This window comes from Magnolia sinica, chromosome 4 (genome assembly GCF_029962835.1).
Source record: "Magnolia sinica isolate HGM2019 chromosome 4, MsV1, whole genome shotgun sequence".
Classification (NCBI taxonomy): domain Eukaryota; kingdom Viridiplantae; phylum Streptophyta; class Magnoliopsida; order Magnoliales; family Magnoliaceae; genus Magnolia; species Magnolia sinica.
This window is the reverse complement of record NC_080576.1, coordinates 3,935,792-3,963,002: the sequence shown is the minus strand read 5'-3', so window position 1 is coordinate 3,963,002 and position 27,211 is coordinate 3,935,792. Positions and strand designations below refer to the sequence as shown.

General features: G+C 40.2%; 1 protein-coding gene across 3 annotated transcripts; it reads right to left on the bottom strand.

The window, feature by feature from the left end:
• Nucleotides 1-364: 364 nt before the first annotated feature.
• Nucleotides 365-26,865, bottom strand: LOC131242191 (uncharacterized). 3 transcript variants are annotated; one of them, XM_058240671.1, is made up of 11 exons: nucleotides 26,441-26,855; nucleotides 23,388-23,522; nucleotides 21,958-22,158; nucleotides 21,679-21,801; nucleotides 21,247-21,284; nucleotides 21,047-21,167; nucleotides 3,466-8,670; nucleotides 2,846-2,995; nucleotides 1,847-1,954; nucleotides 1,616-1,758; nucleotides 365-1,018 (listed from the first exon to the last, which is right to left on the bottom strand). In XM_058240671.1, exons 2-11 carry the CDS (start codon nucleotides 23,463-23,465, stop codon nucleotides 784-786), a joined length of 6,402 nt encoding a protein of 2,133 aa, XP_058096654.1. In that variant the 5' UTR covers nucleotides 23,466-23,522; nucleotides 26,441-26,855; the 3' UTR covers nucleotides 365-783. The 3 variants fall into 3 exon arrangements, with proteins under 3 accessions (XP_058096654.1, XP_058096655.1, XP_058096656.1); XM_058240672.1 differs by lacking the exons at nucleotides 21,247-21,284; nucleotides 26,441-26,855; XM_058240673.1 differs by lacking the exons at nucleotides 365-1,018; nucleotides 1,616-1,758; nucleotides 1,847-1,954 and adding an exon at nucleotides 1,999-2,509 and having other exon boundaries at nucleotides 26,441-26,865.
• Between the last annotated feature and the right edge of the window lie 346 nt (nucleotides 26,866-27,211).

Below are 27,211 nucleotides of genomic sequence, written 5' to 3'. Positions count from 1 at the left end.
AGAACAACCCTATTTGAGCTGGACTCCACATCCTAATCAGTAAAACCACATCCCTGTGTGCTACTGCCCTGCAACCAAGTTGGTAAAGCAACCCCATCCCCATCCTGTAGATGAGCTAAATATATCTGCCAGTGTACTGGTTTCGTCTAGCTAGAACTCATTATGTAATCCTCTCAATCAAAATGAAAAAATAAAAATAAAAAATAAAAGAGGTACAAAAGATTGAAACGGATAAGGGCAATGAGACCTACAGTGCCTCCACTTGGCAATGTTCGATGTGGCTCTGTGTGTACAACACATTTGCCTCAAAAGACATTATGCATGCAGAAACTCAATAGCTGAGTCGTCCACAAAGGCTACAAGATCAATGAAAGAATATTACTCTCACTATACAGCATAAAATTACACACCGACATGTACACGAGTAAATGTCCTAATTGATTGCATACAACTGTCGGCACCAATAAATCAAGTTGTTCGTAGACCAGCGATGAGAAATGCTGCGGCTTTTATTATTTACATTACCAAAGATGCATCTCAGCTTCGACACCTGAATCCAAGTGGTTATGATAACCATATATACATAAGCCTGATGGGCCACTGCATTTCTGCCTAACTAGAAAATAGCCACCCCATGATTTTTTTTCTTTAATAAATAAATCAGAGAGGGCATTGAAGGCTCATGCTTGCAGATAGAATGCCCATTTGGCAAGTGATTAGAAATTGCACATTGCTGACTGTTGGGCTCGGTCTTGAGACCTACTACAAGGAGTGATGAGAGAGTTATGCCTTCTTTGGTGGTCTAACATTCTTGAGCGTCATTACCAGTTGCTGCCTCTCTCCTTCAACCTCCGCAAACTGCAGGCTGAGTTGTGAGTAGCGTTCCTGCATCTCCTTTAGCTCGGTCTCCACTGCAGTGTACCTTCTCTTTACTTGAAGCATGTCTTTAATCAGTTCATTGATGTCCCTGAAGCTCTGGAATACTGCCTCCTCGTCGTTATGTTGTTTCAGGAATGAACTGAATCACACCAGAAGAAAAGGAAAACAGACGTGTTATGGTTTCTTTCATGGTGCAAAATCAATGGAGATAGGGAGAATTGATGCATCAGCAGTATAACTTTTCTCTCTTTTTGCTGGCATTCTCAGGAGTGCATGACCCTAGTTCAAGAAACATTGGTGCACATACATCCTTAGGGCCTGTTTGGATGTGCCTACAAATCAGTACTCATTTTTTATTTTTCAGCAGAACTATTTCACTGTGTTTGGGAATGTCTCAAAGCTCGATTTTCCCACTTTTTCTGCCCTTTAGTGTCCAGGCGGTACAAATTGACATGGAGCAGACCCTATCCACCCCCAAAGCCCCCAAATGTGTCCTTGGTTTTTCTCTTATCAAAGTTCAAGAAAGGCTCAGATTATTCATCTAGGGTTTGAGTCATGCTGCAACTCTTTGTGGGAACTTGCGGCTAGTTGAAAGTCAATATCAAGTCCTGTTGTGTAGTAAGCATGCTCTTCACAACACTGTTTCGTACTCTGACTATATGGGCGAAAAAATTCACATACTGCAGTAAAATGAATAAGGTCATTGATGTTTGTTACCATCCATGCTATGGTCTACCTCTGAAAATGAATGCTCGATTTTTTCTTTGCTTGCAATGCTTCCGCGAGCTCAATTTCCAGTGCGAGTACCCTTTCCAATGCATTTCCACTGCCTGAAAATTCATTAAATAAAGGAAATATGCTCCCCAATTGTTCATTTGCCTGTGGAAAAGCAAGCAAGAGAGTGATTTATGAGACTTGATGGAGGTAATTATGACTTGCTAGGTTGGCATAGTGTGCGCATATATACCATGTGTAATTGCAACAACTCTCTTTGTAAACCTTGAAAAGCTGGGTCTGAATGATGTTCATCTTGTGGTAGAAGAGAAGTCAGGTTCTCATTTTTCATCCTTTCCAACTGCAAGTATATGAAAGAGGCTTAAGGTGAAAAGGGGAGAAAAATCAACCAAGAAAAAAATTCCTGCTGAAATGAAAATGACACAGTTCCTTATCTATTCAGAAACCATCCCATAATTCATACAATGTGAGCAAAGGTATAAACTCCAATAGTAATACCTCAATGTATCTGTAATGATGAGAAATGCTACAATTATGCATACTTCATGTAAGTTCCATGAAGCCCTGTCCTCACCATATACATGGAGAAAGTGTTTGCTGACCAAACTGTGGAATCATCATCATCATCTAAAGCCTTAGCCCAATTAATTAGATTCCACTACATGAATTCTATTCTGCTATTCCACTCTATCAAGTGCTACATGAATACAAAACCAGATTGATTAGAAAAAAAAAAAATGGTTGGCACAAAATCTGGAACGAAGCCCAGACAACCACTGTAGCATGAACACCATAGCACAATTACTATTGCAAGTGCGGATAGAAGGAAGTAGGAACATGTGGAATGAACGTGTGGATTGAGCCTCAATGCGCTGATACCATGTAGAAAAATAAGCTAAGAAGAAAGGAAAAAAGAAGAAGTGGGAGAGACTTGTGTCTAATCTTCCTAATCATACAAAGCAGCTAACTAACCTCCTTATTGATAAAGAGTATAAAAAGACTAAACATATTCGCACTAAACATAAACGTAAGATAACCAACTACATTGAGGTGTGCACTGCAGGCACACACACAGATTCCAACATGTACATAGATGGGCCAAACCCAAAAATTTTAGTGATTAGGCAAATGCTATCCACTTTTTGCTAGTTGAATGTGGACTACTGCGCAATTTTCCTTCATGACGGCATTCCTCTATAGTTATAAAAAAAACAGAAAAGTATAAGCATACCTCTTTATGAAGACGCTCCATGCTAGACTTTAAGCATTGCTCTCTGAAATGCCCATTGATAAGAGCCGTATTCATGTTGTTTTGCAGCAGGCCCTCTTTTTCTTGGCGCACTAGCCTTGAAACTTCAAAACTTTTAGATGCGAGGGCATCCTGTTAAACAATAGAATATAAGTTAGGAGACCCCAAAATCACCGCACAGCCCTGTTGGGGTTGTATATGCAGTTCATTGCCACTACCACCAAAACTTGCACACCCAATTAATCACACTTCGTGTCTTGGTGTTGCAAATCTTAATAAACAGAATAGAACCACTTGTTCACTGATATCACTTGTCCTACATCCTTATAACTACATTATGTTATAGAACTGACTCAGTAATACAAATGCTTGGAAAAAACAACGACACTATTTTCCAAATACTTTTCCTAGATTTGCATTACTCTTTCTATTCCTTAATATATTTAGCTGATAAACCAAAAGAGAATGCATAACTAAAGGTAGACACAGAGACTATGGCTATGAATGAAATTTGCCTGCCTAGGTACAAAATGTTCAAGATCACTTACGATGATCCAACAACATAAATTCAAGAGGGTGATTCCAGGGAAATATTAAATTACCTGTGAACTTGACTGATTTCCTTCATCAATGGACAATTCATCTTGACATGAACCCACTACAAGACTAGTGTCTGAGGATTTCAGGCCGCCCATTTTATTTGCATCATTAGTAGCAACCATGTTTACTGTATCCATTCCAGGCCAGCTCTGAACTTCTGATGTCAAGGACCTGCCAGTTTCTGCAAGTGGCTGAACGAACACAGCATTGGGACCACCAGGTTCATGATTTCCTTGCTTGGTAATATTTGTAGAAGATGCAGAGCTTTCCAACCGTTCCTTCATTGAATTAAGCTCCATTGCCATTCTGGTCCTCTCCTCGTTGCATTCTTGCAAAGAAGATTCAAGCGTAAGTTTTTCTTCTTTACAACAGTCCAGGCTTAACATCGAGCATTCCAATTCTGCCTTCATTCGGTCATAAGCCCTGACCTTTTCTCTCTTGTCAGTGAGTACTGTCTGCAGCTCAGTCTCCAGTTCCAAGATTTTCTTAGACAGCTCTTCGTTCCTTTTTGCTTGAGAAGCCTCACCTTTCTTTCGGTTCTCAAGCTCATCAAGTGCATCCTGCAGTTTCAAGAGCATCTCTTCCCCATGTTTTTTGGAGATGTAAAGCTGACTTCTCAGCTCTTGCAGCTTAGTTTCGCACTGTTCTCTGATAAAAGCAATTCTCAATGACTCTTGCACAGCGAACGATGGCCCTTCAATTTCTCTTTTCTCACGAACTTGGGAATGCTCTGCATCTGCTCTGTCTTTAAGTTCTTTTAAATGTATGGACAGGTTCTTGAATTCTTCTGTCTTGAAAACCTGTTCAGAAAGCCTGTGAGTAAGGTCATTATTCTCATTCCGCAACTTCATCAGCTCATCATCACACTCCTGCAGCAACGATAACTGGGCATGCAGTTCATCGAGCTTGGATCTAAGGACTACAACTGTGATTTCCAATTCATCCCTTGAGGACCTTAGATTATCCATCTCTTCTTCAAAATTCACCAGCCTGCTTTTCAATTGTTCAGTCTCGACTTCATGCCTATGCTTCTGTTGACAACTGTCAACTTCAGCCACTGCTGCCATGGCCTTGTAGTTCTCAAATTCAGCCCAGATAGCACTTCTTTTATCAACATAATCCTCAAGTACCCTTTTTTCACTGACAACAGTTTCTAACTCAGACCTCAAAGATTGGAGAGCTGTCATCAGTTCGGCATTTTCTTCAACACACTGTGCTTCAATGGCCATGCGAGCATTCAGTGTGGTTACTACATCCAGATGCTTTAAACAAATATCAACATTATTCCTCTCTAAAGAATTCAGTCGGTCAAGAAGCGCCTTCATCCTGATCTGGAACTGATTTTTTATGAAAACAACTTCCACATCAGCAGCCAACAAGAACTCATGCATGGTTGCCAAATTAGTTTCCAGATCAACAAGTTCAAGCCTAAGAAATGAAGCTTCCTCATCTGCCTTTCTTTGACGTTGCTCGCTTTGGAACAAAAGATGATTCACTTTCGACAACTTGAATTCAAGATCTGATACCTCTTCATCAAGAAGCTCCTTCATCCTGATCTGGAACTGATTTTTTATGAAAACGACTTCCACATCAGCAGCCAACAAGAACTCATGCATGGTTGCCAAATTAGTTTCCAGATCAATAACTTGAAGCCGAAGAAATGAAGTTTCCTCATCTGCCTTTCTTTGACATTGCTCGCTTTGGAACAAAAGATGCTTCACTTTTGATAACTCGAACTCAAGATCTGATACCTCTTGCCTGAGATGGACCAATTCAGCTTCCTGACCCTTGAAAGATAGCATCTGCTCATGCTTCTCATTCAATTGAGAAGTAAGAACTGTAACTGTAGCCTCCAATTCATCTCTAGAGTCTCTTGTGGACAGGAATTCATCACGTGCACATCTCAAACTTTCGTTTAAGCTGCTGAGCTCATTTGCCAATTGGACAGAGTCCTCATTACCAGCCTGTAAAGAGATCATCAATGCTTCATTTTCCTGCCTACAGTCGATGATCGCCAACTTAGTCCTTTCAAGTTCCTTGTTCACACTGTCAAAAGTCAAGATCTTTTGAGCAAAGTCCCTGTTTTCACTAGTAACTCGTTGCAGTTCTGTCTCCAACAATGTGAGTTTTGATGACAGCTCTCTGTTCTGCTCTGCATATTTTTCTTCAGCTTGTAAGCTAAGACTGAGTTTGTAAGAAACATCTTGAAGCTCTAGCTGAAGCTTTTCCCCATGTATATTGGCCACATCTAGCTTAGTCACCATGTCTTTTAAATCGGAATCAAACTTCTGATTCATGAATAGAATTTTTGATTCTGCACTGCTTAATGACCCTCGAACAATATTTCTTTCTTGCATTATGTCCTTCTTCTCTTGACTGAGTTGAAGAATCTGTTCATGTGCCATCCGCTGAAGCTCTTCCAGATGCAAGAATGTAGTCTCGAAGTTCTTCTCCTTCAATTCTTGGTGGAATGATTTATCAGCAAGGGCCAGTCCACTGGTTTGCTCATTATATGAAACCATGCTAGACCTAAGGTTCCCCAACTTGTCTTGCAGAACCATGACAGTTTTTTCCAGATCACCCTTTTCAGAAGACTGCCGATCGAATTCTGCTTTCAAGGTTTCCAATTCTTCATTTAGAGAGAGAATCTCACTCCGAAGATGGTGTTTTTCGAAGCTTTCCTGTTCCAAGAAATTCTCCAGGCCATTCTTTTCCGCAGTGCAAGCCTCATACATACTCTTGTAACTTCTGCATTCCAGGAGCAATCTGCCACATTCTGTAACCTCTTGAGTAAGAAGACCATTCTCATCTGAAATATGCTGTAACTTAGCTTCCAGAGTGTGATTTTCCACTCTCAAATCTTCACATTTGGCCATACACCTAGACTCAGATTTCCTCAGTGCTTCTAATTCATGCTTTGCAGCCTGCAGCTTAGACATCAACATCTCCTTAAACTCAGTCGTCCTTTCTAGCTGCTCAACCAGTTCATCTGCCTTTCCCTCCATGAGCCTAATCCCATCATTTGCTTCCCGCAGAGTTTCTTGTAATATGTTTGAAAATACTTCCAAGTGCAAGTTCAGCAGATGCATTTCAGAGAGTTCAGCTTCTGCCCTCTTGTGAAGCTCTTCCTGCAATCGAAGTGATCTTTTCATGTCCTCCAATAGAACCTCTGCATCTGATAGCTTTTTCTTTTGTTCTGCAGCTAGATCAGCGTGAAGTAACAAATTCTTCATTTCCGGAATAACTGTGTATGGAACGGCAACCTGACCTGCATTCTCTAGTCTCAAACCATTTATACCAGCATCCCCCTCTTTTACTGCATCTGTAAAACCTTCAATCGCCCTTAGCTTTGAAAGAGTAGCATTGCCATCCTTGGAAATCATTTCTGCATGCATGGGAACTTCTTTTAAAGACATACCCTTCTCGTCCAAAATATGATCCACATTGTGTATCATAGTGTCAATGAGTTTAACAGGTGGGCCATTGAGCTGTGAAGACAGCTCCGCTCTCCAGGGCACAGCAACCCCTACTTTAAGTGATTGTACCCTTGATTTGTACTGTTCTTTCAGGAATGCAGTCTCTGAATCATCCTTCTCCGACCATGAGCATGGTTCTTCAGCATTCTCTTCGGTATACTCTGGAAAACATAGTTGGGAAGCTTCTGACAAAGCTTGCCTAGCAAGGTTCTTGTTTGTCTCAAACATAGACAAAACCTGGAAGGAAAGGAGTTCGAGATCTTTTTGTAGCTGACCAACTGCAATGGAATAGTTCAAGCGAAGCCTTTTGAGTGCTGTTTCTGAGCTGATAGCCCTTCTCTCAAGTTCCTTGTTTTGAGATTCTAAGCCACGCCTTTCTTCAGCAAACCTTAGGAACTGCTCATTCATGTCTTGTTGCATTGTTTCCACCTGACTTTTGAAAGTAGTAATTGTGTATAGGCAGGCAGAATGTTCATTTCTGAGGTTCTGCAGCTCGTCTACCATTTGTCTCTGACTTTCTTCAAGCTCCTGGATAAGCGCTTCATAGTAGCACTCCATCTGGTCCATTTTTTTAATGAGATTTCCACGTTCAGCTTTGGACTCCTCCAACTCACTTAAAAGCTCACAAATCTTACCTTTCATCACATCAGTAGCATCTAGATTATCTTCTATAGGATCAAATTCTGAGGAGATTTGACCAGGCCTACTAAAAGAATGAAGATTTCCTTCTGAGAGATATAGATCTGCATCACCTATCCCCAGCACACCTCCTGGAACAAACTGCTCAGGTTCCAGTGCACTCGCCGCTCCGGTCACCCTTCCAGCTTCTCTTCCTATTGGCTGTGCATTTAGCATAGAAACTAATTGTGCGGTTCCTTCCTTGAAATCTTGCAGGACTGAATCCAGGACCTCCAGGTCAGAGTGAAGGAAACCCATGTCCCTTTCATGGTATGTGAGGCATGCCTTGTTTTGAATTTCTCTTACTTTATCTTCCATGAGCAAAAGGCCCCGTTGCCACTTCATCTGTAAGTCATGAACAAAAGAACCCTCTGACAGATTACATATCTTCCCTGCAGATGAAACTTGAACGAAGGGAGAAGACAAACTGAACAATTCAGCTTCCATGCCAGTAAAACTCTTGCTTTGTTTAGAATGTTTCAGTTCCTGAAAACCATCCTTAAGTTTTGAACACTCAGATTTCAGTATAGAAACTTCCCTTGCCAATTCTTCTCCCGAAGCAATCTCTGCAGCAAGTTGCAGGGTGACCCTTTGTGTTTCCGCACCTAGCTCATCAGCATGACTTTGTAAAGAACCTACTTCCAACTTAAGCTCTTGAATAGATGCCTCAGCTACCTCCAAGCTTCCTTTAAGTCTACCATTTTCATCATAAGCAGTAGCCAGCTCATTGTCCATCGAATAGTCTGAGCTCCATCCATGAACCCAATCATTGCTCCCTTGTGACACAGGCTGAGGACCACATACATCCCTTTTCTCAGGCTGATTGTTTTGGCTTAAAGAATATGCGCTCAATTCACCAGAGATTGTGCTCTTGAGGCTGTCAACTTCATTTGTGCTGGAAATGTCATGCTTTTCAGCATACAAGCTTTCTGAAGTATGGGATGAACCATCCATTCCAATAGCTGAGTCTGTGTTATCTTCATTGAATTCCTCTTCCTCTTCTAGTGACGGAAGCTCTGCAAAGTCTGGTTTGAATCTAACTCTTGCACTCACCTATTATCAAAGTGAGAAACAAAGAATAATTACCACTGCCAAGAGCCAGATTGTGATGAATAAACAAAACTTAGAGACGACACCAGAAAAATAAGCATCAGTAGCAGAACAAAGCTTTAATGAGATTGCAACAGACATTTTGGCATCATAGGTACATGCAAAGAACATCTAGCACATTGTAATTTATTTACAGGATCAACAAGAAAAGCTTCAAAACTGTTCTTACAGAATATCGTAAAAAAAGCTCTTTCACAGGTATTACTGTAAGAGCTCAACATTCTTCCAAAGGTAAGAACAAAAATAAAGAACAATGTTCTTACAAGAGCATGAATAGTCACATGCAGATCTGAAGAGGAGGAAATAAAGGAAGTTGGGAACGAGATGGACAGAGATAAAGCTCCTGGGTCCAATAGCTTCTCTATGGCCTTCTTTCAATGGTGGTGGGAGGTTTTGAAAAAGGATATCATGGATATTATGAATGAATTTCATGAGAAAGATCATGAGCAAAGGGCGTCGCTCTTAGGAAAATAATATTTGGAGGAATCTCTCAGTGACGAGCTGTCTTTTGAAAATTTCATGCAAATCCACTAGTTGAAAACCAAAAATCTGGAAACACTCGGTGGAAAATTCACAGTGAAGTCCATGTTGCAAATACTTTCTTCAGAAGCACATCTGCATTTGTGTTGTGCGTGGTTTGGCAGGCCCCTGTTCCTCCAAAACTCCAAGCTTTTGCATGGGTGCCGACAGCAAATAAGACTCTTGTTTTGAAGGTTTATGAAATTTTATTAGAAGAACCCGCAAGCAACAGCAAAGTGGGGAAAGAATACAAGAGCAAAAACTGCCCGCAGCACAACAAGCGCAGCAACACTAAACAGAAGCAGCTCTAGAGCCTGATATCCAATCCATAACAGCCATAGAAATAAGCTGTACAATAGACTCAAAAGAGGTGGAAGAGTTTCAGAAGCATCGTCAGTTTCTCTCGCCCCAAATAGCCCACCATAAAGTCAGAAGCGTGAGGTGTCAAATGGATCTGTCCTCCCTTCCCCTGCCATCCCCCTGCCATCCCCAAAGTAGGTTTCTAACCGAAAAAAGGAATGACCCACACCTCAAAGACAGAAATGAAATGCTCCCTCACTCTAGCCATGAATGGGGCAGAAAATGAAAAGATGGCCAATTGTCTCGGCGTCGTTCTTGCACATGCAGCACATGGTTGGGATAACCATGGACCTCTTCTGCAGCTTGTCAATTGTGAGTAACCTTTTATGACCCACCAACCACGTGAAGGTGCTGATCTTTTGGGGGGGGGGGGGGGGGATGCATGCAAGACTTCACTAACAAACAACCCAAGCTATCACCTTTCCAATACAATAAGTCACCCCCCACTTCTCTTAGCATCCCAACCTGAAGAGCATATAATTCAGAAAATCCTAGTCGACGTGATCGTATGCCTTTTCCATGTCAAGCTTGCAAATGATGTCGGATTTCTTCCCTCTGAATTGCAAGTCTATACATTTGTGAGAGACTAGAGCGTTGTCCAGCCTCCCCTCCACAAAAGCCCCCTAGGTCATGGAGACGATGCCACCCAACACGCCTTTAAGCCTCAAAGCAAGCAACCTAGCCAAAATTTTATAAGGATTCCCATTTAGGCTGATTGGCCTAAAGACTTTCAAGCTCTCCACCCCTTCAACCTTAGGGATGATTGCTATATAGGAAGCACCAAGCTCGGAAAGAAGCCGACCCGTCTCAAAGAATTTGTTTATGAATTCGATAATGTTTGTTTTGATCATAGTCCAAAAAACTTGGATGAAGGCAAGGGGAAACCATCGGGACCGGGGGCTTTCCTCTCCCAAGGTTGTCCACGGCCTCCTTAATTTCTTCCTCGAAAAAGGGCATTCTCCAATTGCTCGGCTGCTTTGAATGAAAAACGATCAAAAGACAGGTGATCCAAGTGCGAGTGTGCGACCACTCCCATGACTCTTTGGAAAGAAGCTTCTGATAGAAATCCATAACCGCAGTATACACGTCCTCTTTCTTTTCCAACCTTACCGATTTCCACTAGAAGAGAGAAATTTCTATTATGTTGTGCTCTTGTTGAGGCTATAGAGTGGAAAAACCGTGTTCTTGTCACCTTTCTTTAGACACAAGGCCCACGACCACTGTCTCCACTTAATTTCCTCTTTTAGGCATTTAGAGTAATCTGTTAAAACAAAAGAACACATCTCCTTCTCTTTGCTAAAGAGTGAGTCCCCCTCTTCCTTTTGTTAAGAACATGGATCTCGTCAAGAATCTCTACCAATGCAACCTCTCTAGCCCCAAAAACTCCTCTGTTCTGGGTCTTCAAAAGAACTCTCAATGATTTCAATTTCTTGTGCTAACAAAGGCCTGCTAATCCCTCAACCTGGAAAGAGTGCCACCAGCTCTTTACTAGATCAGGAAAGTCATCGAACTCCAACCATACCAACTCAAACCTAAAAAGTTTAAAGCCCCAACTTTCACACTAGACTTGAATCGAGACAAGTCTTTGATCAAACACAATTCTAGGAAGCCCCATCGATTGAACCAAAGGAACTCTATCCATCCAGTCTGGCAAAGCAAAAAATCTGTCCAGGCAGAACATAATAGGAGGGCTCTGCCCGTTGGACCGGATGAAGGACAAATAGACCCAACTGTTGGACCCAATTAGAGTATTCTATCATACTTCTGGATAGCCGAGAGCCATTAGACTTCTCAAAGGTGAAACGGGTGACGTTAAAGTCACCCCCAATGCACTAAGGAATCGTCTCTCTCAAAGGAATAGCCTTCAACTCCTCCCAAAACTTGGATCTAAGCTTTGCCTTACATGGAGATGGGGTTTCTTTTGGGAAAAAAAGATGGAGAATTATTCTTCTTGCAGTCCTTTGGGCTAACTGGTCAAAGAAGAACAATCGGTGCTTCCGTAATTACCGGGTTTCTTCAGCTGGGATTTTTTGTAGGGTGTTGATGTTTTTTACAGATTGGGCTTCTTAGTTTTGAGCCAGGGTCATCCCAACTTTGGGGTTGGGTTGTTGTATGTTAGTTTTTCTTTGTTTACTTTCTCTCTCTTTTTTCCTTTCAGTCTTTTTTTTATTTCTTTTTCTTTTTCTTTTTTTTAGGTCTTTTCTATGTTTCCAGTTTTGGCTCTGCCTAATAAATTGATTCATATGTCCCTTCTCTTGAGTTGGAAGATTCCTTGTGTTGGGGCTTGATAGCCTCATAAGCTTTCTCGATGTGGTCGCTATAAAAGGCTCTTATTTCTCCTTCCTACTCGGCTTTAGGCAGCTCCTCGGAAGCAGTTTGCTTCTACAAGGTTCCTCCAAAAGTTATAGCGGTCAAAAATTGCAATCTTACAGTGGATAACCTTAGGAAGAGAGGCATGCCCATTACCAATGTTTGTATCTTGTGCTTTTGAGATGCCGAATTTGTGGATCATTTGTTCCTACACTGTCCTTTTGTGTGGAATATTTGGTCTGGCTTGTTAGATCGTGTGGGGGTATGTTGGGTGATGCCCTCATCCATTGATGACCTTTTTCAGACTCAGCATGAGGGAGATGGTGGAAGGCTTGGTAAGAAAAGTTGTAGGCTGAGTCTGCTTGAGGTTCTATGGGCAATTTGACTCGAAAGAAACAATTGAGTCTTCAGGAATCAACGAGTCGCTTTGGCAGGGGGTTTTTGTAGAGTCTTGAGTTTATTCAGAGATTGGGCCCCGTAGTTTGGGCCTTGGGGATCCAGCCTTGGGAGATAGCTTGTTGTATTGTAGTTTTCGGTCTCTGTTCTGTTTTCTCTAGTTTTCTTTTGTGTTCTTTGGCTTTGCCTAATAAATTTTTTTTTTTTTTTTTTGAAAGCAACGAAAGAAATTCATTAAAGAAAGAAGAAGGCAAGGAGAACTACTGAGATAGCAGCCAAAAGGCAAACAAAAAGAAAAACTAGACACCTAAGAAATTTAGTCACCTTTCAAAAAAAAAAAAAAATTTGATTCATCTTTCATGAAAAAAACCTACTGCAGACCTGAAACACCTGGCAAGTTCACACGTAAGTGCCCATTTTGAGGTAAAATTCAAACAATCCCCAAGGCAAAAGCTTTTTATAAGAGATTGATCAAGTTAGAAATTGCACTTCAACAGATCAAACTTTTAATAATAAATCATGAGAAGAGTCATGTGCACAATACTTGTAAGAAGATTCCCAAGAAATGGAGAACCAGATGATGAGAGAGAGAGAGAGAGAGAGAGAGAGTCACGAGAGGTCGAGTAATGTATTGATGGCTTCGTGAGACAATAAAGGTAAAGATGTTAATGAAACGCACGAGTAAGAGCATTCAATAGAAGATAAAAACAGTGATAAATAGAGTTGGGAAACAACAGTGAGCATTGGGAATGGACCATCTCTATAGATTGCACCATAATCATACAACTCATTGTCAGAGAATCATAATCATCAAAAACCAGTTCTTTAGATAGGCAAACTTTGGTTGGTCCAAACCCTTTCTGAGATTTCTATCATCATAATCCAATTATTTCCATCATCCATCGTCAGTTTTGAGGGTGGATTTCTATATTGAACTAAGCTTTAATGTATATATGTCAATTTACCGCTTCTTTGACATGACTAAGGATAAAAAGATATTCTCATACTCTATGAGAATTCTCCATACCAATTGATCTAAGCTAGAGTAAGAGGATACATTATCATCATCATTATCTAAAGCCTTATTCCAATTAAATTGGGTGCGGCTACATGAATCCTGTTTTGCCATTCCATTCAACAGAGCGCCAGACCTTCAGTTAGACCATATGTCAGTAAGAGTATATGTATCAGACTATTTTCTACAGGCGTCAACAGTAATGATTAGTATCTTCTTCTGAGATAGGCGAACAGTGGATGGAATACTGGAGTGGTGAGAATACTGATTGAAAACAAGTGTTTCACGGTACAAAGGCTGAGCATTGAAATATTCAGAAGTTTGGACATAAGGGGACACAACAGAACATAGCTAAATTGGCCTGGGAGATGGACCATATCATATGTTAAACCATGAAGGTTGATGAGTTTTTTATTATTTAGAATCATCTGCTGGTCGTCCCTCTGTTGGAAAATATGATGGAGAGATGTTTTTTTTTTGTAGTATTGTCCCCCTTTGTATCCTGATCCCATTAACTGACACATCCCTAGCCATCATGAATGGTCACCTGACCTATCTTCAATGCAATACAATCAATCTCTCATTAATGATTTTTGTGATGAGCAATGACATTTTATTATGCAAAGAGGAAAACATCCCATCAATGTTGGTAATGCAAAAACATGAGACTAGAGCAGTTCAATTCTCATTTTTTTTAGTAAAAGCTTCTCTTTTTCCACCTCTTTCTTCACCCTTTCACTACAAGCCTTCGATTTTTCTTTCTGCATATCGAAAAAATATGACATCGCCATTTTATCAAGCAAAGCAGAAAAAGGAAAGAAAACATATGTCCTTGTGTAGATCATATAACCAGATGGCCTTTCTGTCATTATCAGATACCAACTACCTTGGATTTGCTACTAGTGATCCACATGCACCAGAGACAATGAAGGGTAAGAGGAATCTGATAGATGTCAAGCAATCCAAGTACTGGACTAGTTGGTGCTATCATCTATAAGCATGGTGTGCCGTAAAGGCCGTTACATAAAGGTATCGGTGGCAACTGTTACACATTACAGGGTCGTAACGGCCGTAACAGCCGTTATGGAAAAAATGACTCGTAATTGCCGTTAACGCAACGTTACATCTCCTATAAAGGCCATAATAGCCCCGTAATGCTCTATTACGAGACATATACATGTTTTTCATACTTTTAATCAACATTACAGGGTAGATACAGGTTTTTCTGTCAAAGGAAATATCAATCTACACAGCAGATTTACAGCTTTACAGATTTACAGATTTACAGCTTTACAGATTTACAGATTTACAGATTTACAGCTTTGCAGATTTACAGATTTACAGCAGATTTACAGCTAATATCTACAGCAGATTTACAGCTAATAGCAGATTTACAGCTAATATCTACAGCTTTGACTGATATGACAGTTATACAGATTTATTCCTTCCTTAATTAGGATATATTAGCTGTACAGTATATTTAGATAGATGTATATATGGTAGGGTCTGAAGATCAGCTTGTATTTCTTCCCTAAATAGCTTGTAATCTACCTATATAATGGGCAATTGTCAATGAAGAAAGGCAGACTTTTTCAAAAGGACTCTAAACTGTCATGGTATCAGAGCTATAGCTCTAAATTTCCATTTGTCTCGTGCTCTCAAGTTTCTTAGTCTCGGTTATTCTTGTTCTAGTTCTGTTGACCTCATGTCTTCCGATAAGTCTGATGTTTCTTTGATTCGTTTCAATGGCAAGAACTACTCTGCTTGGGCGTTTCATTTCAGGATTTTCGTCAAAGGTAAGGAGCTGTGGGGACATGTTGATGGCAGTAACCTAGCTCCTGACAAAGACAAAGACAAAGACCGACACGCCAAGTGGGAAGTCAAGGACGCACAAGTTATGGCATGGATTTTGGGATCCGTTGAACCCAACATCATCTTGAACCTTCGATCTTCTCAGACTGCAGCTCAGATGTGGACATACCTGAAGAAGGTCTACAGTCAACAAAACACTGCTCGTCGTTTCCAGCTTGAACATGAATTGGCCACTCTCCAACAGGATAGTCTTTCTATCTCTGATTTTTACTCTAGATTCACTAATCTTTGGGCTAAATACACTGATATAGTTTATGTTGACTTACCATCCGAAGGTCTTAGTTCTGTTCAATCTGTCCATGAAACTACTCAGAGGGATCAATTTCTAATGAAACTAAGGTCTGAATTTGAAGGCACCAGATCCAATCTTATGAACCGAGAATCTGTCCCCTCCTTGGATACATGCCTAAATGATCTTCTTCGCGAGGAACAGCGCCTTCTCACTCAAACCACCATGGAACAACGACGATCTACATCTGTTCCTGTAGCCTATGCAACACAAGGCAGGCCACGAAGCAGGGATATGAGCACTGTTCAGTGCTTCTATTGCAAGGGATTTGGTCATTATGCTGCAAACTGTCCCCGAAAATTCTGCAACTATTGCAAAAAGGATGGCCATATCATCAAGGAATGCCCAACTCGACCCCCCAAGAAATCGGAGACAGCATATACTGTCTCAGTTGGCTCTTCTAGTGCGGGTAGTTTGGTGAATACAACACAAAGTGCTCCTGCTCCTGCTCCCGTTTCAGTCCAACCCGTGACCCCTGACATGATTCAACAAATGATCATTTCTGCATTTTCAGCTTTAGAACTCTCAAGTAAACCCTTCACTACATCATCTCCTTGGTACTTTGATTCCGGGGCTTCCCATCATATGACAAACAATGCCGCTTCTCTTACCAATGTAAACAAATATTTTGGAAATCTCAAAATTCATACTGCTGATGGCAATCATTTACCTATCACGGCCACTGGTGATGTTTCCTCCTCTCTCACTGATGTCTTCGTATCTCCCGGTCTTACCACCAATCTTGTGTCTGTCGGTCAGTTAGTTGATAATGATTGTAAAGTAGAGTTTTCTAAATCTGGTTGTGTTATGCAGGATCAACAGTCAGGCGGATGATCGCGAGGGGGCCTAAAGTGAGACGTCTTTTTCCTCTTCAATTTCCTTTGTCTTCTTTTTCTTTGCCTTTTGTCGCTTGTAATTCTGCTCATGTTGATTACCGAGCGTGGCATAAACGTCTCGGACATCCAAACTCTAATGTACTTCATGCTTTATTGAAATCTGGTTTTCTTGGGAATAATGAAACACCATCTCTTAGTGTTGTTCAGTTTGATTGCAATTCTTGCAGACTTGGCAAAAGTAAAACTCTACCCTTTCCTTTTCACACACCGCATGTTGTCAAACCTTTCGATCTGATACATAGTGATGTGTGGGGTATGGCACCAATCACTTCGCATGCTAATTACAAATACTTTGTCACTTTTATTGACGACTATAGTCGTTTCACATGGATTTATTTCCTTCATTCCAAAGACGAAGTATTTTCTGTTTTTAAGATTTTTCATGCATATATTCAGACACAATTTTCGGCCCATGTCAAAATCCTTCGTTCTGACAATGGGGTGAGTATATGTCTCATTTGTTTCAGGACTTCCTACAGAATCATGGCATCATCTCTCAACGGTCTTGCCCTTCGACACCTCAACAAAATGGAGTGGCTGAAAGGAAGAACCGTCACCTTCTTGATGTGGTTCGCACTCTTCTGTTAGAATCTTCCACGCCCTCTCGATTTTGGTGTGAAGCTCTTTCCACTGCTATCCATCTCATTAACAGATTGCCTTCTCCCACATTGAACCATGACTCACCTTTCACCAGGTTATTTGGTCACCCTCCAACTTATTCTAACCTTCGTACCTTTGGTTGTGTCTGTTATGTTCATCTTCCTGCACATGAACGCACAAAACTTACGGCTCAATCAATTAAATGTGCTTTTCTAGGATATTCAGTATAGCAGAAAGGTTTTCTTTGCTATGATCCAAATCTGTGTCGCATTCGAGTTTCTAGAAATGTGATTTTTTTCGAAAATCAATATTTCTTTTCTACCCATCAGATCATGTTTCTCCTTCATTTTCTGTTTTGCCTATGTTTCCTAACTCTCTTGCAGATCCAGTCCCTTCTAAACCTCTCCTAGTGTATCGACGACGCTCCACCGCCACTTCCCACCAACCTTCAGCACCTCCTGAGCCCCCTCAAGCTTCTTCCCCGACTGCTGCTCCTGTTTCAGCACCTGCACCTCCCTCTCTCCGACTCAGTACTCGGGTTCGTAGACCCCCAGATAGGTTTGGTTTCTCTTCTCCTTCATCCTTCATAGCCACTTTGTCGTCTATTTCTCTTCCTTCATCTTATAAACAGGCAATGGAGCATGAGTGTTGGCGAAAAGCAATTGAAACCGAACTTCTCGCACTTGAAGAAAACCAAACATGGGATGTTGTTCCATGTCCCTCCTCCGTGAAACCCCTTGGCAGTAAGTTTGTGTTTTCTATCAAGCTTAATTCCGATGGGTCCATAGATCGTTACAAAGCTCGGTTAGTGGCACTTGGCAACAAACAAGAATATGGTCTCGACTATGATGAGACCTTTGCACCGGTCGCCAAAATGACCACTGTCCGAACTATACTCGCTCTTGCTGCATCCCAATCCTGGCCCTTACATCAAATGGATGTTAAGAACGCATTTCTCCACGGTGATCTCAAGGAAGACGTTTACTTGAAACTTCCCTCTGGTATGCCCACTTCCTCACCTACTGATGTTTGCAAACTGAAACGTTCTTTGTATGGTTTGAAGCAGGCACCAAGAGTATGGTTTGAGAAGTTTCGATCCACTTTGCTTAGTTTTTCTTTCACTCAAAGTCAGTATGACTCCTCTCTTTTTCTACAAAGGACATCCACAGTATCGTCGTCCTCCTTGTTTATGTGGACGATATCGTCATCACTGGCTCTGACTTGGAGGCAATCTCTGCAGTTCAGACTTTGTTGAATTCTACATTTCACATGAAAGATCTTGGCCAACTCACCTATTTCTTGGGTTTAGAGGTGCATCATCAGCCGCACGGTCTCCTCTTGCATCAGCACAAGTATAGTCAAGATCTGGTTCAGCTAGCTGGTCTCACCAACGCTACTTCGGTTGACACCCCCATGGAACTTAATGTGAAATATCGACGTGACGAAGGGGAGCTTCTTGAGGATCCTACTACCTATCGGAAGTTGGTTGGTAGTCTTATCTATCTAACCATTACCCGACCAGACATCTCTTATGCTGTTCATACCGTTAGCAAATTCATGCAAGCACCGAGGCATCTCCATCTATCTGCAGTCCGCCGCATAATTCGCTACATTCTTGGGACACCTACTCGTGGCTTATTCTTCTCTTCCGGTTCTTCACTTCAGCTACAAGCCTATAGTGACGCTGACTGGGCTGGCTGCCCAGACACCAGGAAATCTACTACCGCCTGGTGTATGTTTCTTGGTGATGCCCTTATCTCTTGGAAATGCAAGAAGCAGGACCACGTCTCCAAATCATCTACTGAGGCCGAGTACCGAGCCATGTCTGCAACATGCTCCGAAATCATTTGGCTGCGTGGTCTCCTCACAGAGCTCAGTTTCATTCCCGTACATCCTACTCCACTCCATGCTGACAACACTAGTGCCATCCAAATTGCCGCAAACCCAGTCTATCACGAACGCACCAAGCACATCGAGGTTGACTGTCACTCAATCAGGGAAGCCTATGATCATCAAGTCATCACTCTTCCACATATCTCCACAACTTTGCAGATCGCCGATATCTTCACAAAATCCATGCCACGTCAGCGCCATCATTTTCTCGTTAGCAAATTGATGCTTGTCGATTTACCAGCATCAATTTGAGGGGGGATGTCAAAGGAAATATCAATCTACACAGCAGATTTACAGCTTTACAGATTTACAGATTTACAGCTTTGCAGATTTACAGATTTACAGCAGATTTACAGCTAATATCTACAGCAGATTTACAGCTAATATCTACAGCTTTGACTGATATGACAGTTATACAGATTTATTCCTTCCTTAATTAGGATATATTAGCTGTACAGTATATTTAGATAGATGTATATATGGTAGGGGCTGAAGATCAGCTTGTATTTCTTCCCTAAATAGCTTGTAATCTACCTATATAATGGGCAATTGTCAATGAAGAAAGGCAGACTTTTTCAAAAGGACTCTAAACTGTCAGTATTAACTTAAAAATAATAATAATAATAATAATTTATAAATTAAAAAAAAAAAGGAGAGAGACAGTAAAGGCCGTTACGATGCCATAACAGTCTTTATGCCCCGTATCATAAAGGTAATGGTGGTGGCCATTACGGCCACCGTTACCATTATGGAACACCTTGTCTATAAGCAAGTGCTGGTTTTGTGAAGGTTTCAACAGCATGGTGGTCTCCTCTTGACTTGTCGTTGTCTTTTAATCCACTCCAGACTTGATGATACAGGAGAGATTGCATTGGAACCTTAAGGGCCTGGTTGGTAGACAACTAAAAATGAGTTTATTTTAGTTAACGATAGTTACATATTAGGGATCATGTCTTTTGATAAAGGTCATAAATAATTAATGATAACCAACAACCATTATTCTAATACATAATTGTGATTAACTAAAATGAGATTAACTCATTTTTTAGGCATCTGCCAAACATGTCCTAAATAGTTAAAAAGGTAAAATAGGAGAGAATTTGAAAAGCTCCAGCACGTTTGATACCAAGAATAATTATAAAGAATGAATCAAACCATATAAACATGGTTTTTGTAACCTGTCATCTTGGCTGAGATAGCACTATGTATCCGTATTGTGGCACCCCCCTAACAATCCTGGGGTGTTATACTGCCCTGAAGAATTACAGCAGTTATGGGTTGTGAATGTCCAAGATTTTGGCTATTGTAGAGATTCACAGCAGCTGTTATAATGGGAAAGATACAAGTAATAAAGTTGTAGGTATGAGGTATTAAGTTACTAAGTTACAGTTATAACAAACAAGTTTAACAATTTTTAAGTTATTAAGTCACTAGTCATGAGTTTTTTATTATCCAGTTCATTCTTCCTACAATAAGCCCTTTCGATCATTTTGGGGTCATATCAGACAATATATCGGATGCTAGTTTATTTATAAAATAAAACATCTAAAAACACATTCAATACAACCAAGCGGAAAATATATGGGTCTAGTAGCCTAACAAATATATAGTCACAGCACTGTGATGGAACTTTGTTACTTAATAATTTGGGCATCGAATGCCTCTAGAATAGAAGTGAGGCCCTGGGATACATTGTTAGAAACGTATTTTTACTTCTTAGGGATTGGGATTCCTAACCCTAGGAGGTTGGTGGTATTCTCTCCTTTTCTTCTTCTTTTTCTTTGTTTCTTTCGAGCTTTTGGCTCTCTAATTCACATTTAAAAAAAAAGAAAAAAAAAAAAAAGAAAAAGGAGATGATGATTGAATGATATTGAATTTTAATAAGCAACACCTGCTATCAATCAACATCATATGAGTATGACAACAGAAGATTGTCAATCACAGGGTGAAAAAAATCAGCAACAAGCAAAGTACATGTTGATCGAGAACATTTCAATGAAGTGCTTCGTGTTTAAGTCATCTATCCAGTCACATTTATTACAAAAGGAGCTTATTCATATGCATGGAAGATGATCAAATGGAACAGATGCATTAAGTTTTATAAAGTATAAAACTATTCATTTAAAAAAATCAATATTTGGGTGCAAAGAGTCAAAGACATTTCCAAACCTTATCAATATGATCATTAGCCATCTCTACAGATTCTTTCTCAGCAGGTTCTTCATGAACATTATGATCATTTATCTTCTGAAACCCCTTCTCTCTGAGCTCCCTTTGCTGTTCAAATTCTCTGTAAGGATTCAATGGAACATAAGATAAAGTGGTTGGAATAATTACGGCATCCAACTCATAGTAGATATGAAGCAGACCTGAAACCTGTTTTAGAAGTGAGCAGCTGAACAGTGACCTGGCATAAAATAAATAAATAAAATAAAATAAAGATTAGTTGAACAATGCATTAGCTAGATGAATATTATGATCTCTACATCCATTAATCTACATCTATTAAGCTAAAATTCTCAGCTAGGAGGCGCCCATATACTAGTTATAAGGAGAGAGTTCCAGGACCGGAATTGCCTGCAGAAACTGAAAAGTGAGTTTCAAAGCAGCTATATATTGGTCTGCCTTTATTTGAGGCAGATACAACATATAATGGCAATTGATATGTCATAAATATAATTATCCATACATTACTTTTACCTCGGATGGACAACAAATATCCTATTAACCGAAATGACAAAAGAACCGCTAACCAGGAAAAAAAAAATCCACAAAAGATTTGTCAGACGAGCAACACGCACATGTAAAACAGTTCCAGAGTTGCATCCATGAAGTGGCAGTGCAACAGACAAAGGCTTTGATGCATCTGCATAATCAGCAAGGTTGATGTTAGCCTCACCAAGGAGGCTAGACCGAGAAGAACCCTGTTAGACAAAGTTAGCTTCAGTTCAGAAATATATAATTTATCAATACAACTTGTGAACAAAAAAAAAGAAACACAAATCACACATGTGGCCAATGATTTCATTATTGTTAACACTAGATTAAAAGGGCATGTATATCCTATAAAGGATTAGTACCATTGCCACCACAAGCTTGTAGAACTTCTCATCGTATTTCTTGGTCTTGGCATCTTGGAGAAGTCTTGTAGTCTCGTAGATGGGATCAGACCATTTGCAGTTCCCATTCCTCACATTTGCTTTGGTTGTCTTTGCTGTTGCCTTCCCAGAATCAGCAGGAATGAAGGACACAAACAATTTGTCCCACCCTGGTTGTGGAATCTGAAAAAAAAAAAAAAAAAACTCAGATGTGATTGTTGCAAAGTGTTTGCATCAAAACTACATGCGTGAAACCAAAACTATGGCAAACTTGTTTCTTTGCGTGAAAGAACCATTTGTCATGACAGTAGAACATGCAGTTTGGCACCCAGAGATGGGTCTAAGATGATTTACGGAGATGGGTCTTCCACCCAAACACCAATTCATGCTGTTGCATTCTATCAAACATTGTATACAAAGGTAGGATTTCAAGAATTGCAATCAAGATGGATTCTGTAACGGTAACAGTGGCCGTAACGGCCACCACCATTACCTTTACGATACGGGGTGTAACGGCCGTTACAGGGGCCGTAATGGCTGTTACAGTCCCTCTTTTTTTAATTGAAAAAAAAAAAAAAAAAACAAACAAACAAAAACCAAAAACCTGTATCGGCCCCGTAATGGACAGTTACAGGGCCGTTACTACAGGGGATGCAACGGCCTTTACGGGTCTTTTTCCCGTAACGTGTAATGATTACCAATGTTACCTTTACGGCCCCGTAACAGCCTTTATGGCACACCATGGATGGACCAGCCTATATTACTAGCTTTGCACCATCCATGACAGGAACCAATAATGCCAAACTGTTAAACACGAGACAAGTGCATTTGGTCAGTAACTTTCTTGCATGAGCCCTTTTTTTAGAAAAAAAAAATCTTGTACAAGCTCTCAGTTACTTCCATTACTTCTGTTTACCACAAAATGAGACGATGCACTAAAAGGTGACCAAGTGCCACATGGTTTTAGGAATGAAGCACCAAACGTAGTAAACTAAGGAGTGTTGAGATCGCAAGAAGTGAACACTCTCAAAAGTCAAATTCTCTATTAAGTCACATGCTCGTATCCTATTCCTAGCACTACTAAATCCTACCAATCTACTCTAGTTTTCATGCTATAAAATCGAAAAAATATTGATAAATTTTCCTTTCCAGATCAGAACGCTTACATTAAAGAGCTATTTTCAAAACATGTTTCCTCTTAAGATCAAGAGGAAATTAAAAGCACAAGATAACTCTTCTAGAATAATGTTGGCCATGGAAGGGTGATGGAGGAGGTAACCATCAATTAAAAAATGCTTGCATACGAGGAAAGAGATCAGTTCCAGTGATGGAACAACCCATCATGAAAGCAGTTCCATCAGGCCAGATGAAACCCAGCATTCTCATTAAAGTAACACAATACCAATGCTTACATGCGTAGCATGGAATTGCAGCCGGAAAACCACTTTTATTTTTGTCTTTTCAAGCTTCCACTTTGCAATCCTCGACATTGTCCCACGATCAGCCGATCATCACCAGAGAACTGTCAGCTATCCACTTTGGCTCCCCTGCATCATTCAATCAAATCAAAACACAATTCCACTCTTTCCTTTTCAGAAAGCATAATGGAACCAGAACATTTCAAAGTAACAACCCTGACCATTGGATTCAAGAAATTGAAACTAACAAATACGCAAGCAGCATTGCCGACACAGACTAATGCAAGTACATGGAGATACCCATAAAGTAGTCATTTCTCAAACTTATATGCCAAAAACAGAGCGATTGGGAACCTTGAAAAGGCTATAGAAAGGAGTTTGTGCCAGGATGATCAGCTAAATCCAGCAAAGAGATGCTTAAATAGTACACAGGCTATGGAACAAGGATTTCTTATGCTTTCTAAATTGTAACATATCAACAGGTTTCTATGTCCATGCCCAATACTCCTAGACATGGTTCCTATGAAACTAACTTTTGTGTTTAATTATTATTACTATGTTTTGTTATTGGGAATTTTCTTTTTTCATATACATACATGATTTTTAGATATTTCAATAATAATGATTTTCAGGATTATTAAATTAATTAATCACAATACATTATTAAGATCTAATATTTTTATTCAAAATATTGTTTAGGCTGTAAGCGAATCTGACTTCTAAAAACAATCATATCTGAAATTCTAGATCCATATCTGAACCAACATAGATGAGTAATTGAGTATCCAAGCACCATAGTAGTGAGGAGAAAATTATATGCCATAATTAATTAGTCCAGGCCTCTCTCTTTTCTTTTCTTTTTTAAGGGGGGGGGGGGGAGATAATTAGTCCAGGACTTTATAAGCATGTATCTCAAAACTGCTCATTTTAAACTCAAACTAAAGTAGATACAGAAACTCATATACTGTTTTTGTTGAATTTCTCAAATGCATACTCTACACCTAAGCCAGAAGTACTGAACATAAACCAGAAGAATTTGAAGTCTTAAGAGTTAAAGAGATTTTAAGCCAAGGTGACCAGATGAACATGGGAAGAGATGCTGAGATGGTAAAAGAAAAGGTCCATATTGCTTCATTCCATCATCAATGTTAAATCTCAAAATTCCACTGGAATGTAACTCGCCATAGAAAGTCACACAAAGATCAACATTAATTTATGACCTTGAACCTTAGGAGTTAGGAGTGAGTACAGAGTTGTTTGGGAGAACATGAAAGAAACACGAAAAGGATGCCCGAATAAATCAAGCAAAAAGATTCTCATGCAGTAATGACAAACTCAGAAATATTTACATCCGCAGTCAATTCCAAAGCCAAAGATTATGATGCAACACAGCAGGCAGATGGAAAAAAAAAAAAAAAAACCACAATAAAACTCTGTAGACTTCCCTGATTAATACACTGGATTAACTATTCCGGAGACTGAATGGTCATATAACTTACCAAAAATGCCCACAGAATGAAGTGAATAGATGATTAAGCATGTAAAAAAAGAAAGAAAAAAAAAACTACACATTCTTTTACTGTGGTGAATGTTAAAGTTCAATTCTCTAATACATGTACAATATGCAAGCACAGTAGCTCTCAAAGATCCCCATAACTTTCCCAGTTGCAAACCCTGGGCATGAATGATATGTTGGGAGATCTGGAAGAGAGGAAGCATGGGATCTTCAAGGACACTCAATCTCCACAAGGCATTGCTGGAGAAAGTGAAAGGGGCAATTATCAAATGGGCATCGCTTTCTCAAAATTTGGCGGGGATGTTGACGTCTGACATTGGGAGTGAATGGTCCAGCTATTTTTCTTAGGATCCAGGCCGGGTTAAACATTTCATTTGAATCAGCCTAATCGTTTTTTTTTTTTTTCTGGGGGTTCGATGCTCCCATGGGCTTTGCCTCAGCCCTTTTGTATTTTCTTATCTTTTCTAAATAATCCTAGTTATAGACTTAAAGGAAGAAGATGAAGAAGAAACGAGGGCCTTTTTTCTTTCAGGTCCTAACAGTGTTCCAGACAGAATGTACAGCAAAGCTAAATAAACACTTTAATGAACTCCTTTTTTTACTAACATATTCTACAAAGATTTCTAAGCAAACTTGAAAAGAAAGACACTTGACCAGGATCTCCATGAACCAATCGGATTCAGATCAGTTTGATAAAGGAAGAAAAAGTCACACTGTGATGTCAAGAAAAATCCTGCAACTGCAACTACTAAAAGGAAAAGCATCTTCGAAGCCTTAGATCTTGAATATAGCCAGCATATGCCTCAAACCAGACAAGATCCAATAAAAAAGCTAGACAATTTTATAAGACCCAAACCATTATCAGACTGAAGGGGGAAAAGAAGGACTACTCAAAATGTCAAAAGAAGAAGAAGACGAAGTTAAATCCAGAAAATAGCATCTTGAACAGGACAGATTTTTCAAAGGACTCAATTTCCGTCATAAGATCACAAACTTCCATTACTAAAAAACAGATGCTCATCAGAGATCTCTATCAATTAATCAAATTCGAAAACCTAGTAAAAAGCAGAACCGGATCTGAAATGAAAATGGCAAGCTAAATCTGGCAAGAATATCGTCAAATGGCACCAATTTCCATCGCCAGACCTCCAGATCTTAACTCGTACTTTAAAATACGATCAACAAGATAAAATCGAACAAAATTTTCTGAAAATGTATCAGATCCAAACCCTATATTAAAACCAGAGCTAATTCAGAGTCTAGCAAACAGTAAAAATGGGATCAAACCAAAATGCAAAGCTAAATCTACTCCAAATGACGCCATTTCCATCACCACAACTACAAATACCAAATTCCTATCTACGAGGAAAGAAAATCCGAAAAATCTCTAAAAACCCATCAGATTCGAGCCCTACAATAAAGGCAGGACCGCTGTCAGAGACTGAGCAGCAGTGAAGAAGGCATTTAAAACAAGATCTCAGCAAATCTAGCAATCCCATTCCACAAAAAGAAAGAATAGAGGCTAACGTACACCGAACGCCAGATTTCCGCCAAAATGCGCCTCGTACAGCTGCAAACGTCCTGAAATCCCTCGTACTCGAGCTCCAGCTGGTTGCGAGAGCTGAAAAGACGGGCAATAAACGAGAGAACGTAGAAAATGGGAGCGCATCCCCGTCTCCTACCTAATTCCGGATCTAGAGATGCTTGAAATGGAAGGGAAATCACGGAATCTCCTTGAAGAAGCTTCAGGGATGCTGGCAAGGGAGATCGAGAGGGTCTTGTTGGGGATTTTGGCGCGATTGAGCTGGAATTCTAGGGTTTGTCTCGCCATGGAGGCGGAGAAAGAGAAAACGGTGAACAAGAAACGGGATCAAGCATGAAAAATCAGCTTTCGAAAGAGGGCTTAGAACAGCGACATCCCGCCAAAGCCTGTGATTTTCGTTAATAAAACTAGTAAAAAAGACTGGTCAGTAAAACGTAATTAGAGAAACTACAAGCGTGTTTTTTTTTTTTTTTCCCTCTCTCTCTCTCTCTCTTTTCGTTTTTTCCTTTTCCTTATCAGGGATCGCATGCGTGTACGAGATCTGGACCGTTCGACCAATGGGGCGCATCATGGATGGGCCAAAGCCAGAAAATCGTATTGATGGAAAATGGTTACTATCCTATCTAGGGCTTTTGATAGTAGTTGCAAATGGGTGGATGTTCGACCGGAAAGGGGTCTCCAGTCTGATGGTTCCGATGGTTAGATTGGTCTGATTTTGGGGTTTTGACCTGCCCACTGGATGAATGGTTTGGATTTAAA

Excerpts from the sequence above, each read along its gene's own strand:
- LOC131242191 (XM_058240671.1), bottom strand. The coding sequence starts at position 23,465 with ATGTCGAGGATTGCAAAGTGGAAGCTTGAAAAGACAAAAATAAAAGTG. Across the intron at positions 22,159-23,387 it reads TGCAATTCCATGCTACGCAT|ATTCCACAACCAGGGTGGGA; the intron begins GTAAGCATTGGT and ends TTTTTTTTTCAG. Across the intron at positions 21,285-21,678 it reads ACTCTGGAACTGTTTTACAT|GTCACTGTTCAGCTGCTCAC; the intron begins GTGCGTGTTGCT and ends ATTTTATGCCAG.